The 15,564-nt window shown below is 40.2% G+C and overlaps 1 protein-coding gene across 1 annotated transcript in view; it reads left to right on the forward strand.

The window, feature by feature from the left end:
* Positions 1-12,033, forward strand: part of LOC141301010 (GTPase IMAP family member 8-like) — a 43,091-nt gene extending 31,058 nt beyond the window's left edge. The window contains exon 5 of the mRNA XM_073831267.1: positions 11,321-12,033. Coding sequence (XP_073687368.1) covers positions 11,321-12,033 — 713 coding nt within the window. The remainder of the gene's footprint in view (positions 1-11,320) is intronic.
* The last annotated feature ends 3,531 nt before the right edge of the window (positions 12,034-15,564 follow it).

Here is a 15,564-nt window from a genome sequence, read left to right on the forward strand (position 1 = left end):
AAATACATTTTATTTAAACTAAGAAATGCTGTAACAGGTTTTAAAAAGTCAAATCAAATCAAATCACTTTATTGTCACATCACCACAGCACCTGTGCCTAGGTGAGTGAAATTCTTAGGAGCGAGCTCCAGACAGTGCAGGGACAATTTACATATGGACAGTTGTATACCAAACAGACAGTTACATACCTTACAGGATTATACAGTATATATACTGTATATATACTATAGTATATATAGTGACAATGTGCAATATATACATACATACATACATACATACATAGTACACACAGTGTACGATAAGACATATTAACAGTTAGCAATACAGTGCAAGTTGAGCTGTATTTTAAGGAAATGTGCAAAAGAGGTATTATTTATATGAAATTGGGCAGAAGAGAGATATGGAGGATAGCACATAGTGCAAAGATTCCAGTGCAATTTTAGACATATATTAATCATATTGTGAATGTGCAAATAGGGCAGAGTGTGATGCCACAGGTGGTTTGTATGGCCCACTCACCTGTGTGTAGCACACTCAGATTCCACTAAGGGAGATTGTCAACAGTGCAAAGGTGCAGTAGATTATGTATAGATGGATATGCAAGGAGATGGATGTGTATTGGATGGTTTGCAGTGTATCAGATATATTATTGTATTAAGTGCAATGTGTGCATAGAGTCCAGTGATAAAGGGCAGTGTGTGGCATATGATGTAGTGGGAGTATGCTGCTAGGTGTGTTAGTTCTGATTGTTTATTAGCCTGGTAGCCGTGGGGAAAAAGCTATCCTTTAGTCGGCTAGTGCGGGATCGGATGCTGCGGAGGTGTCTTCCTGAGGGCAGCAGAGAGAGCAGTCTGTGGGACGGGTGGCTGGAGTCACTGATGATCCTCTTGGCTTTCCTTACACACCGCCTGGTGTAGATGTCCTGGAGGGAGGGAAGCTCACCTCCAACAATGTGGCGGGCAGTTCGCACAACCCTTTGTAGAGCTTTGCGGTTGCCAGCGGTGGTGTTTCCAAACCAGGCAGGAGATGCAGCCGGTCAGGATGCTCTCCACAGTGCAGGTGTAGAATGTTCTGAGGATGCTGGGGCTCATTCCAAACTTCCTCATACGTCTCAAGAAGAGGAGGCGTTGGTGTGTCTTCTTCAGCACTGCGTCTGTGTGAGCGGACCATGTGAGATCTTCACTGATGTGAACACCGAGGAACTTGAAGTTGTTAACCCGCTCCACAGGTGTCTCGTTGATGGTGATTGGTGTGTGTTCTCTGCTCTGCCTCCTGAAATCCACCACCAGCTCCTTGGTCTTATTGATGTTGAGTGAGAGGTGGTTCTCCTGACACCATTTGGTCAGGGTGCTCACCTCCTCTCTGTAGGCAGTCTCATTATTGTCAGTGATCAGGCCTATCACCGTTGTGTCGTCAGCAAATTTGATGATGACGTTGGAGCTGTGCGTGGATGTACAGTCATGTGTGTAGAGGGAGTACAGGAGTGGGCTGAGAACGCAGCCCTGAGGAGCACCAGTGTTGAGGGTCAGCGGAGATGAAGTGTTGCTGCCCATTCTGACCACCTGATTTCTGCCCGTCAGGAAGTCCATGATCCAGCTGCACAGAGATCTGTTTAGTCCGAGAGCCTGAGAGCCTAGTCCTTCGCGACAAGTGTGGCAGGCACTATGGTATTAAATGCTGAGCTATAGTCCACAAACAGCAGTCTCACATAGGTGTTTTTATTTTCCAGGTGGGAGAGAGCAGTGTGTAGGGTGAAAGCAATAGCGTCGTCTGTGGAACGGTTGCTACGCTAAGCAAATTGTAACGGGTCTAGTGATGCAGGCAGCACAGAGCAGATGTAGTCTCTGATGAGTCTTTCAAAACACTTGCTGAAGATGGGTGTCAGAGCAATAGGCCTCCAGTCATTCAAGCATGTGATTTTGTTTTTCTTGGGTATGGGCACAATGGTGGATTTTTTTAAAGCACGAGGGAACCACAGACAGAGTGAGGGAGAGGTTGAAAATATCTGTGAAAACCCCAGCTAGTTGGAATGCGCATGTTCGGAGCACACGTCCTGGGATGCCATCAGGACCCGCTGCTTTGCGTATATTCACCCGTCGGAAGGATCGGGTTACATCCGCGACAGAAATGGAGAGTGCTCTCGCCTCTTCTGCAGCAGCCGCAGGAGCGCTCTCTGCGTGGGTGGTGTTTTGAGCCTCGAAACGAGCATAAAAATGATTAAGCTCATCCGGTAGAGAGGCGGCAATGTTCACAGTAGCTGGTTTTTTCCCTTTAAAATCAGTAATGTTATTGATGCTTTGCCACATACCTCTTGCGTTATTGGTTTTTAATTGATTTTCAACTTTGTTTTTGTATTGTCGTTTGGCTGCTTTGATGGATTTCCTGAGATCGTAACTGGCTCGTTTGCGATCGTCAGGGTTTCCAGAATTGAAAGCAGATGTTCGCGCTGACAGGGCTGCTCGAACATCACTGTTAATCCACGGTTTTTGGTTGGGGTAGATGCGGATTGTTTTTGTCGGCACTACATCTTCTACACACTTCCTGATGAAACACGTTACTGCATCTGAGTACGCCTCTATGTCGTCATCATATGCCGCCCGGAACATGTCCCAGTCCACGTGATCAAAACAGTCCTGTAGTATAGCGTCCGATTGGTCCGACCAGCATTAATTTCCCTGAGGGCGGGTGCTTCCCGTTTCAGTTTCTGCCTATAAGCAGGCAGGAGCAGAACGGAAAGATGGTCCGATTTGCCAAAAGGTGGGCGAGGGAGGGATTTGTATGCGTCACGGAAGGGAGAGTAGCAGTGGTCCAGTACACGATCACCACGCGTGTTGATTGTGATGTGCTGGAAAAATCTTGGAGCTATTGTTCGTAGGTTGGCTTTGTTAAAGTCCCCCGTAACAATAAACGCCGCATCTGGGTACACGGTTTCCTGCTCGCTTATATGCCCATACAGTTCCTTGAGTGCCTGGTCTGTGTTGGCTTGAGGGGGAATGTAAACAGCTGTGATTATGATCGCTGCAAACTCCCTCGGCAACCAGAATGGTCGACACAGAAGCATGTGAAATTCCAATTCAGGAGAGCAGAATGATTTGATGGAGTGTAGGTTCCTTTCATCACACCACGAGTTGTTGATAAAGAAACAAACACCCCCACCTCTGTTTTTTCCTGTGAGCTCCTTCATTCTGTCCGAGCGATGCACGGAGAACCCCGTAAGCTCGATGGCAGAGTCTGGAATCACTGCAGACATCCATGTTTCTGTGAGGCAAATAATGCAGCAGTCCCTTATTTCTCGTTGGTATGAGATGCGTGCCCGCAGTTCACAGAGTTTGTTGTCCAGTGACTGAACGTTAGCCAGCAAAATTGTTGGGAGAGGAGGTCGGAGGGGACGGCGTCTGAGTCTAACAAGGACGCCAGCTCTCTTTCCTCTTTTCCGGCGGCGTTTCCTCAGTCGCAGCCACGCGGCCCAGACAAAGGGCTCTGATGCGGTATCCGTAAACAAAACGCCGGCGTTCAAGAACTTAAAGTCCGGTTTGCGTTGCGCGACAAAGGAGCCAATATTTAAAAGCGTGTGTCTATCGTAAAAAGTTATACTAACAACGTCCAACACATAAGACAACAGAAAAACAAGAAAAACACACGAAAAACTGCAGAGTTTGCTCGGAGCTCGCAACACGGCTGCCATGCTTTCGGAATCTTGGATTTCCAAGTTATATATTCAAAGTTATATTAGACTTAAAATTTCCAAATTAAATCATGTAGACACGGGCAATATATATACACTGGTATAAATATTATGAATCTCTTTTTATTATTATTATTATTATTATTATTATAATGAATCAATAATCTCAGAAAATTCATTACAAAGTAAAAGAAAAGTTAAAAGCACCACACACTGATCAGCCATAACATTACAACCACTGACAGGTGAAGCAAATAACATTATTTATATTGTTACACTGGCACCAAAGGTGAGATATATAAAGATCTGAGGATTTTGACAAGGACCAATTATTGCTGTCCATGATAGAAAGATGTCAGAACACATAGTGCATTGCAGTTTGCTGTGTATGGGGCTGCATAGCTGCAGACCAGTCAGTGTGTCCTACAATGGACATGTGAGCATCAGAGCTGGACCATGGAGCAATAGAAGAAGGTTGCTGGTCTGATGAATCATGTTTTCTTTTAGATCAGGTGGACAGCCAAGTGCATGTGTGTCATTTATCTGAGGAATTATCTTTCATATTCAGGTGGGAAATGTGAATTTCTCTCTGGGGTTTTAAAACAAAGGCTTAACTTTTCTTGCAGTACAGTTTCTGTTTTAAATGACATTAAGTCTGTGGCAGAAGGCAGCAGCATGAATAAGTAGTGTGCTGGAAGGAGATGCTGTTTGTGTGTCAGCAGGAGTTGCTGTGCAGCGCTGCCACCTACAGCTCTTAACGATTTAAAGATCTGAAATCAAAACTGACCACTTTTTTTTTTTCAATGACTATCCTGTTTCATTAGAAAATGTCACATTACTGACATGAAATTGGTTGTGTATATTCCATATGCACTTTAAGTGAATCTTGTAAGCAATAATCAGGAATGTGTTGCTGTTTGCTGGACACCCAACTGTTTCCAGTGTTCATGCCACATTCAGGACCCATTGGAGTAGAGGGTGTTTGTTGGCTCCTGGGTTTCGATGCTGGGCTGGACAGCTGGAGTGAAGCCTGGAGACTCTTGCTCAGGGATTATCAGCAGGTAGAGCTGCGCTGAGCTGTTCTTCATTGTGGGTCGATGGAGAGCTGTAGACACTCTGCAGGGCCACATGGGTCTCAGTCTACTGCCATTCTTCAGAGCATTGGCTGGCTTAAATATTGAGTTTTGAGAATACTAATGATTTTGCTGTTTTCTCAGTTGCTGCAGGTAGCAGTGGTGATCTTGGAGTAGCAGCCTGTTGTCTCGCCTATATCGCTGATGTCCTTGGCTGTGTGGCTAGTGAGGATCAAGGTGGTTTATGCTGTGGACCCGCAGCGAATCAATCATGGGCTTCTGCTTTTAAGCTCCTGGAAGAGGGAATTTTGAATGTTACAAAACAAATAAACAGTGTTTCAATCAATCTTGAATAAAAATGCATCAGTTTCCACAAAACCATTAGGCAGCATACCTGCTTTCAACATTGATAATAAGAAAAGTTTTTTGAACAGCAAATCAGCATACAGTATTAGAACGATTTCTGAGGTATCATGTGACACTGAGAACTTGCGTAACGATGCTGAAAATTCTGCTTTGTTTCACAGGAATAAATTACATTTTAACATTTATTTAAATGTAAAAAATTATATTAAATCGTAGTAATATTTTACAATGTTACTGTTTTTTGATCAAATAAATGCTGAGCCTAAAAGACTTCTTTCAAAATAAATAAAAAGTCTTATTTACTTAAAGACTGTTATTTTTTACAGTAGTGCGGATGCATTGTTTATATATTTCATTTTGTTTAATAAATTATCTTTTGTTGACTGAAATTGAAGCATTCTTTATTTTCAAGATGCCTTTCTTATGTTGAATTTCTTTGAAATGCCATTCAGTAAATTTCTCTTCATGTCAAGTAGAAAAATTTAAATCAAAATAATTAAGTTTTCTTTGGTCTTTGACAGTGTGTGCTAAAAGTGTGTTTGAATATGACATCAGGTGGCTGCAGTTACTCTCCTACTATATCATTTGAACATGGTGGATTGGTGGTCAATGTGGCCGTTAAGGTGGAGAAAAACGGCCGATTGGATCTCGAGTTCGGCGTATTCCAGAGCCTCATCTGCTGTTGGTCAGTACCAGCGGTGAACCGATCTGCAGCATTTTTTACAGAAACACTCTGTGAGGATCTTACTGACCTGCTCTGGGTAAGAGGACATACTGTGGTACAGATCAAATAAAGGCACAAATATTAGTAAATATATGTAAAAAGTTGTGTGTTTGTGTTGTAGGTGCAGTGAGCTGGTGTGTGTATCGTCTGAGTTTAGGACAGAGTCTGGTAGGAGCAGGAGGAGGAGGATTCCTGTTCTTACTCACCCGTGAGCCGCAGCAGATGGAAGCTGTGAGAGAGAGATTCTCATAAACATTCAGGTGAGCCGGAGAAACTGGTTTAAACTGCTGCAGAATGACTCGTGAAAAGAATGGTTGTTTTGTAAAATGTAGAAGCTGTGAGGTGATTGGTTTCTGAAAAAGGCTTGTGTGTGTTTACTGTCCTAAAATTAATGATCAAACTTTTAATTTAACCATAACTAAAATGGAAAAAATAAATGGTTTGAGTAAAATCTATTTCATGAATGTAAGTACTTTACAATAAAATATAACTAAAACAACTAAAATACCAACTGTACAAATACCACAAAAATTCAATAATTAAAGCTGCAAGCAGCGATGAAAGGGCCCTCGCACCCAGGCTCACCGCCGATGGCTGGAAAACAGCCAACGGTGGGCAGTATGCTTTTAATAGAGTATATATAGGAGAAATATGTTAAAATCATTTATATGTGCCAAACTTCCTGCTGCCAGCTGGTGGCGTTATGCCTATAACTGATTATTGGCATGTAGATGTGTTCAGGCCAGCACTTTTATCAAACATATGAAGTTTGGTGCAGATTGACCTTGGTATGTTTAAGTTAGTGAAAGATATGATATATCCTGCTGCCAACAGGTGGCGCTATGATAATATCTGAATATTGGCCTTTAGGTGTCTTCAGGTCAGGACTCTAACCAAACCTGTGAAGTTTAAGGCAGATTGGACATTTTATGTCTGAGTTATAACAACTTCTATGTTCATGATGAAACATCAAACTTTGTCACGCCGCCACGGACACGCCCTATAACCAAAACTCTTGGTTCTTCACAATTTAACATCACTAAGGCCTTTAGATTAGACTGACCAAATATAATGTTGATATCATTAAATCTGTAGGAGGAGTTTGTTACAAGTCATTTCCTGTTGCCAACAGGTGGCCCTATGATTGTGAGAGAATATTTGCATTCACATGTGTTCAGGCCAGGACTCTTATCAAACATGTGAAGTTTGAGGCAGATCGGACATTGTATGCCTGAGTTATAGCAACTTCCTGTTACATGGCGAAACATCGAAATTTGCCAGGCCGCCACGGACACGCCCAAGGGCTTTAGATTAGACTCACCAAATTTGGTGTTGATCCAAATAAATCTCTAGGAGGAGTTCGTTCAAGTACGACGCCCGAAAATGGCAAAAATTACATAAAATTTGTTGAGAAAATGAAAAATAACCGACTTCCTGTTAAGTTTTGGATTTTGCTCCAAGAGGCTTTTTTGTAGGTATTAGTGTGTTACATGTGTGTACCAATTTTCTTGCATGTACGTGAAACGAAGCTGAAAGCGCACACCGGTGAACGTGTAAAGGTGGTGCTATCGAGCCATTTTGCCACACCCACTTCTGAAACCAATATCAGACGTACATAGACGAGAGTTCTCGGACATGTTTAGGCCCTCAAAAATGTGATTAATTTTGAAGAAGAAGAAGAAGAAGAAAAGAAGCAGATCCAATAGGGTCCTCATACCAAACCATATAGTTAAAGGCTTGTCCAAAAAGATGTGTCTTTAAATGTTTTGGTTTTTTTTCCAAAAGACTCTACAGAACCCGTAGTTCTCAATGTTAAAGTAAGCAAGTTTCAGAGCCTTGGAGCCACAACACAAAAAGCATGGTCTTCTTTCAGTCTTAAAGAATTATGAATTACAGGGTTGTTTTAATGTATCAAATACATTTTTTTTCTTTTCTTTTTTCTTTTTTTGCTGTAAAACAGCAGTGAAAGATGAAGATTAAATAGAGTGCAACAGTTCAGAAGTAAAAACTCATAGGGGAAATTTATTATCCATTTGTAAATTAATTTTAATTTTAATGCTAATTGATAAACCTTTAAAAATACAGCTTTTGTGAGCGCTTAAGTTATCTAATTATACAGTATTGTTGTACCTGTTCTCATTAATTCCTCCTTTTTTTTAATACTTTTGTTTAATAGTGGAATTTGTGGTGAAAAGTTACATTAGAGCATGAATGTCTCCATACACAATAAAATATATGTATATGTGTTTGTAAGTACATAAATGCATATTTTGCAATAAATTAAAAATGTATTTTCTATAGCTAAAACCAGTTGATAGTTTCATTTGATTTCCTTGATTTCATTAACAATGCTTCAGGGGACTGTAGTTCTTTCCCTCATTAAAGCTAATAAGTACACAGTCTTGTTTGTCTTTTTGTTCAATATGATTTTACATACTTTCTTGCATAAAAGTTTGTCATGCTGTGATTCTTCTTGTAGCTGGCTTGGTGGGTGGGCACTAATGCACTATTATTTTTGGTTATTTCCTGGTGTGAAGTCTTCTATTTCTATATGATGTCTTTTCATTATGTATCATTGTCAGCATTAGAATAGGTTGAAGGTTTAGGGTTACCTCATAGAGTCATCTTAGTTTAGATTTAATCGTTAAACATAAGATACTGTCACTTTAAATTGCAAACAGTTTACCTTGAAGAAAACCTTAAACATCAGCTGACACACCCCCTGTTTGCCACGGTGCACCAGGAAGTGAGTCTCGTAAAACAGTTTGAAAGCACGGCGCAAGTGAACACTAGACTGCTGATGGCACTATATTTACTTTGGAGCTCCAACTGAGACAACAATATGTCCATTAAAATGGATTCTGGTAAGCTTCCTACTTAACTGAGGGCTATTTGTATGAAAGTACAAATGTCATCAACATGTTTACAGTTTCTCTTAATGCTTTCACTTTCATTTTGGTCTAAACAGGTATGACTTTTTGTTATATTTATGACACTTTGGATTAGTTTTTCATTAAATCTTTTATAAATATAAATAGACACAAGTGGACTTTTTGGCTTTATTTGCATCCACTAAATAAATGTGAATGTAAGACAGTCATGTATTTAATGGTGCTAATAGCAACCAGAGCAGCGATTAATGTTTTTCCAGGTGTGTATACAAGAGAGATTTATTCATTAATTTAAATGCTTGCTGATACAAGTTAAATAATTGTTTTTTTAAAGAATATAATTATTAAATACATTATTCTGCATCTTACAATTTAGTCTTGTGAACTCTTTAATGCGCAGTGCAATCTTACTTTCTCCATTAATTTATAATTATCACAAAAATTACTTTTGTTTAACTCTAATTTGAGAGCTGAATTCATATGGATACTTACAAAGTTTATAATATAGTATGTCTACAGACGACACCCGACTGAGTCAGATGGCATCTCGCCCCTTTTGAAAACTATCACTCAGAACTAAAGGTATGTGCCAGAAAAGTAGAATATTGAGGGAAAGTCCATTTATTTCAATAATTTGTTTCAAAGAGTGAAACTTGTATGTTATATTAGTTCACTACACACAAAGTAAAACATTTCAAGCCTTTATTTGTTTCAATATTAATGATTATGGATTAAAGATAAAAAAAAACAAATACAGTATTTCACAAAATTAGAATATCATGACAAAGGTCAACATTGTAGGCTCTCTGTGTCCCAATCTAGTCAGATAATTAACGCAAAACACCTGCAAAGGTTTCCTCAGCCTTTAAATTGTCTCAGTCTGGCTTAGTAGGCTTCAGGATCATGGGTAAGACTGCTGGCTTGACGCTTGTGCAGAAGACCATCATTGACACCCTCCATAAGGAGGAAAAGTCTCAAAAGGCAATTGCAAAAGAAGCTGGATGCTCACAGAGCGAAGTATCAAAGTATATTAACAGAGTGTTAAGAGGAAGGGAAAAACGTGGCCGGATAAGGTGCGCAAGTGACAGGGATGACCGTAGCCTTGAGAGGATTGTCAAGCAAGAACTGTTCAGAAATCAGGGGGAGCTTCATAAGGAGTGGACTGAGGCTGGTGTCAGTGCATCAAGAACCACCGCATACAGACATCTGCATGACATGGGCTACAGCTGTAAGGAGAAAAAGCACTGGTCTATTGCCCAGTGGTCCCAAGTTCTGTTTTCCGATGAAAGCAAATTTTGCATTTCATTTGGAAATCAAGGTCCCAGAGTCTGTACTTGATTGGCCGCAAACTCTCCTGACTTAAACCCCACTGAAAATCTATGGGGTATTGTTAAAAGGAAGATGAGGGAACAGACGCCGAAATGCAGATGAGCTGAAGGCCAATATCAAAGACTCTTGGGCTCCATAACACCTCAACTGTGTCAAAGACTGATCGCCGCCTTGATGCTGGAATTAGTGCAAAAGGAGGCCCAACAAAGTACTGAGGACATAAAACAGTACATTAACACACTTTCAGAAGGCCAACATGTGTTTGAGATCGTTTTCTTTTTTTATTGGACACATGAAATATTCTAATTTTGTGAAATACTAGATTTGTTTGTTTTTTGTCTTTAATCCATAATCATTAAAATTGTAACAAATAAAGGCTTGAAATATTTCACTTTGTATGTAGTGAAATAATATAACATACAAGTTTCACTATTTGAAACAAAATATTGAAATAAATGGACTTTCCCTCGATATTCTAATTTTTTGGCACATACCTGTAAGATCCATAGTGTTTCACTAACCTGCTGCACAGCAGTAACAGACTCCAGATAATGTTTTTGAACAAGTGAGAACAACCTCATTCCAATCACAGAGAATCCCCCTAACAATAACAATACAACAGTTCATATAGCAAAGGTGCATGGCAAAGATGAAGTCTTGTCCTTATGGATATGTTTTTGCAACACAATAACTGAAGTGTTGGTACATTTTTGTTCTCAAAAGCATACAAATAATAGGCCTGCAAGGAAAAGACAAATGTTAAGCATGCAAAGAAGAGTAATGTTAGTTATGATTATGATTAATGAAAAAAAAAAAAAAACATTTTTTAACAATAATGTGTAGTTTGATAGTGCATTGAAACAGATACTGTAAACTTTATCTCAGTAACCTCTTAAGCAGTTCTTTCGTAGTTTATAAACAAAAGTTATTCATCAGGAATAATAATTAACGCTAATTTCAGCATTGAATGTCATTCATATGCATGTGTATTAAAAAGATAAAAATTGAATGAGGTAAAAAGAAAAAAAAGAAAGACATTTCTGTGTTTATTAAGAAAGAATGCTTAAATTATTATAGATAATGGAAACCTTGCAGCATTGTGTCAGAGTCCTGGTCAAGCTTTATCACTGTACTCAATCCCTGGCTTTATTACTTTGGGATTTATGTAAATGTATATAGAGCACATATTTAGAGCACATATTCAGTACAATATTATTTTGGAAAAGAGTGTTTTGTTCTCTGTTTGTTGCAGGTGATGCCCAAAGTCTCTCAGAGCTGAGGATTGTGTTGATGGGTTATAGAGATGCTGGTAAGAGTTCATCAGGAAACACTATCCTGGGCAGAGAGGAGTTTGACTTGAAGAGATCTGCTCAGTGTGTGAGGAGACATGGAGAAGTAGCAGACAGACACATCACTGTCATTGAAGCTCCAGGATGGTGGAGGAATTACACTGTAGAGAAGAGTCCTGAGTTACTGAAACAGGAGATTCTGCTCAGTGTGTCTCTGTGTCCTCCAGGACCACACGCTGTACTACTGATCATACGTGTGGACACTAGATTTAAAGAGACTGACAGAAAAGCATTGCAGGGTCATCTGGATCTTCTCGGTGAGAGAGTCTGGAGTCACACTATAGTGCTGTTCACTCGTGGAGACTCTCTGTTAGACACATCTATAGAGCAGCACATTGAGAGTGAAGGACAGGATCTCCAGTGGCTGCTGGACAAATGTGGGAACAGGTATCATGTTCTCAACAATCAGAACAGGAGAGACCACACTCAGATCAAGGAGCTGCTGGAGAAGATTGAGGAGACAGTGGCACAAAACAACGGCTGCCATTTTGAAATAGACAGAAAGATTTTACAGGAGATGAAAGAGAGAAGAAGAGCAGAGGAAGAGAGAGCAGAAGAACGAATGAAGAGGATGAAAAAACAGAGAGAAAAGATCAGATCTCAGATGAGTGAGTAAACATACTTCATAGTGCAGCCACAGCTGTGTTTTGTTATTCTGCTCTGTGTTTCTCTGTTTTGTCTGTTTTCATGTGGAATATGGACATTATTTATAGACTTAATGAAAAAGAAAAATAACATCAGTTTCCAGTGACTCTTTAGTTTTAATGGATCAGTGTGAAAATGGCAGTCATGTTTCCTGACATTATTAGTCCAACAGCAAATGTTGCTGCTGATTGTTTTTTGATCAAGAATACTTAGTGCTTACATCTTTGTATTCGTTTTTTTTTTTTTTTTTTTTTTTTTGGTTTCCCATGGCAGATGATTTTGAGTCATGGCCCACAAGATGTTTTGGCTTATTTGCTTATAGGTTCAACCTTTCTGGACATTTACAGAGGCCCCTAGCGGACACCTGTCCTCTGACGGCTGCCCTTCCTGAACCACACACACAAAATAAAACTTATAATTATTATTCTAAATTATATAAATTGATAATTATTTAATATGGCATGATAGCAAGGCACCTTAACAAAATATGATTTTCCTTTATGTCACCTTTCCTGCACGTCTCATTTTCAGCTCTGGGATGTTAGAGAAATCACTCACAGGTGGGTCTTTGTCAGAGGTGGAAAGGGTAATAAAATATGCTACTCAAGTAAAAGTACTGTTACTTCAATGAAATTTTACTTAAGTACAAGTAAAAGTACTGGTCAAAAAATCTACTCAAGTAAAAGTAAAAAGTAACTCATTTAAAATTTTACTCTGAGTAAAATTTACTGAGTAATTTTTTTATTTTTTTATTTTTTTTTGAACAGCAGGGGTGGGTGGGGGATTCTAGTGTTATTCAAAAAAGACAAGGAGATATAAATCTCAACCTGGTTGTTTTTAATTGAGGAAACAACTTTACAAATTAAAGTGCAATGAAAACAAATAAATAAGATGCAATAAAATATTAAATAACCATATAAAACATTTAGGGAAATTTTAGTGCAAATGATCCCATAAAACTTTAAACATCACAACCACTGAATGTTAAGTACAATACTTGAATCAAAACATAATTAAGTAAAAGTAAAAATACACAATTTAAAAGTTACTTTAAAAAGTAGAAGTACACAAAAAACCTACTCAATTACAGTAATGCGAGTAAATGTAATTCGTTACTTTCCACCTCTGGTCTTTGTAGTAGATTAGCCAAACAGTTTCTCAAATCTAATCTGAAAAGGGTGATTATTTTGTAGCCCAGAGGTGGCCAATGTCTTTCCTGGAGAGCCTCAGTCCTACAGAGTTCAGCTCCAACCCTAATTAAACACCTGAACAAGCTAATCAAGATCTAATGGCTACTAGAAAGCTACAGACAAGTGAGTTTTTATCAAGGTTGGAGCAAAACTGGAACAAAACACTTGTTATAGCTCCTATAGCTAATAGTCAGGTCAAGGCCAATCAGTGTTTCTCAAGTCTAATCCTAAAAGGGAGATTATTTTATTGGCACCTTATGAGCCACTGTTACAGTCAGGACTAGTCTATTGGGGTTTAGAAAGGCAAACCATTGTTTCTCTAGTGAAGGGTTGACTGAAGACGTTTGTAACCAAGGTAAAGACGATTACAGTGACATATAGGAGTCATAAATTAGACACACAAGAAACTATTCGTATTAATTTAAAACAAACCGTGTAGTGACCTCTCGACACACTGACCACAAACATTGTATTTTGCACGAGCAGTTTTCAATATGGTCTCATGTCTGTGTTTTGTAACTGATGCTCACTGAAGAAGTGTGTTTTGGAGGTCAGTGGTGTTTATGTACGAACAGACATCAGACATACCTTCAGATCACATTCAGATCAGTTTTTGATCCAAGGAGCTACAACCTTGTTGAGCTGACATACTGATGTTTCCATTCACTACAGTGTAAACCTTTTAATAAAACTTTTATACTTTTTTTTTTCTTTATGTGTGGGCCATGACACAAAAAAGCTATGAAGCAAAACTGGTTGTTGGACCAAATTAGATGGATTGACCTTTTATTAAGTGATGTTTTTGAACAATTTTAGGGAGGAGCTCGCTCAGATAATTAACACGGCTGGTTCACCCTCAGCAATCATTCTCCATATCCAATCAACCCAGGAAATCCCTATAAATATCACAACATTCCTACCTTCACCATCTCTTGTCTCGTCAACACTTTGGCACATCCAACCACCGAGAACATGTCCGAGATCACCTTTTATCCAGAGGATAACGCTTTTGAAGCGGCACGAGATCCCGTAGCAACCCTAGCCGCAACTCAAGCCACCACCGCCCCGCAGGATCCTACAACCGAGCCCGCGGCTGCACCACGGGGCCGCAGGCCTTCTCGCCACGCCACCACCGGCACCTTCCCCGGCATCTTCCGCGCCTCAGCCTTCTCATCCGCTCCAGCAACAGCGAAATGGACCGTGGCAGGTCTACGGAAGCACTCGCCAGCGCAAACATCCCGCGCCGATCTACCAAAGCGAACGCCAGCCCGCCGCTCACGGCTTCGATCACAACCCAGCAGCTTCTTCAAGCCGCCGCGGTAGCGTGAGTTACCGCCGCGGTAGCGTGAGTTACCGCCGCGGTAGTGTGAGTTTACCGCCGCAGTCTGCAAAAGTCCCATTCACAGCCCATGCCTCAGCACACTCCCCTTTCCTTCCCATGGCCGGCAGCGCCGCCATCCAAAACCAACGCGAACAAACATCCCTACACTTATTGCGCAGCCCCAGTGCCCGCCATTCCTCCCCTCCCCCCTCTTTCGTCCATTACAGGGATTACGTCTAGCATGATTTCGAATCATTTTTACCGACTCGGATCTTTGTGGCTCGTTCAGCAAATGAATGAATCCTTTTTCGAGTCATTTCATTCATTTCGTTGATTTTACAAAAACTACGTGTTATTTCCAAAACACATGTTCTAATTATACAATATTATTCCTTTTGAAGCCTTATCTGCCCCAATCTCCAATCTGCCTTTGCCTAACCTGAATCAGTGAATTTCCTAATATAATATAATTTAAATTTAATTTTAATTTATTAAAAAAAAAAAAAAAAAAAAAAGTCACTGTGCTTGGCTGGGCAAAGTCAACATTGCCTCTACCCCAAAGTCATGCCCATCCACCCAGATTTTTGTCACCTATTCAGTGTCTGCTGGCAGAATAATTTTACTTCACTGCCTCACTTCGGCTGCAGAAGCAGCCTTATTTTTCAACATGTTGTCAGAGGCAATTTGCTGGATCCTCTCCAACAATCATGACATACAGTTTCCGGTTCATATCCTAAACGACTTTCTGATCATCTTGCCCCCCGACTCCTCCCCAGCCGCACATTTTTGACTACCCAAAAGCCTTTCAGCAGACCCAAAGAGAAAATTGATAGAACGATTCTGGGGACTTCCTCACTCTTAACTAATCCAACCGTTCCAAGCGCAAGCTTTTAGGCCATTTAAATTTTACAATGCACATCATCCCTCAAGGCCGCCCCCTTCATCTTCCATCTACCCTTTCTCACATCCTCCGCCCACGCCCTAGAGAACC

The sequence above is a fragment of the Garra rufa genome, chromosome 25 (assembly GCF_049309525.1).
Source record: "Garra rufa chromosome 25, GarRuf1.0, whole genome shotgun sequence".
NCBI classification, from domain to species: Eukaryota; Metazoa; Chordata; class Actinopteri; order Cypriniformes; family Cyprinidae; genus Garra; species Garra rufa.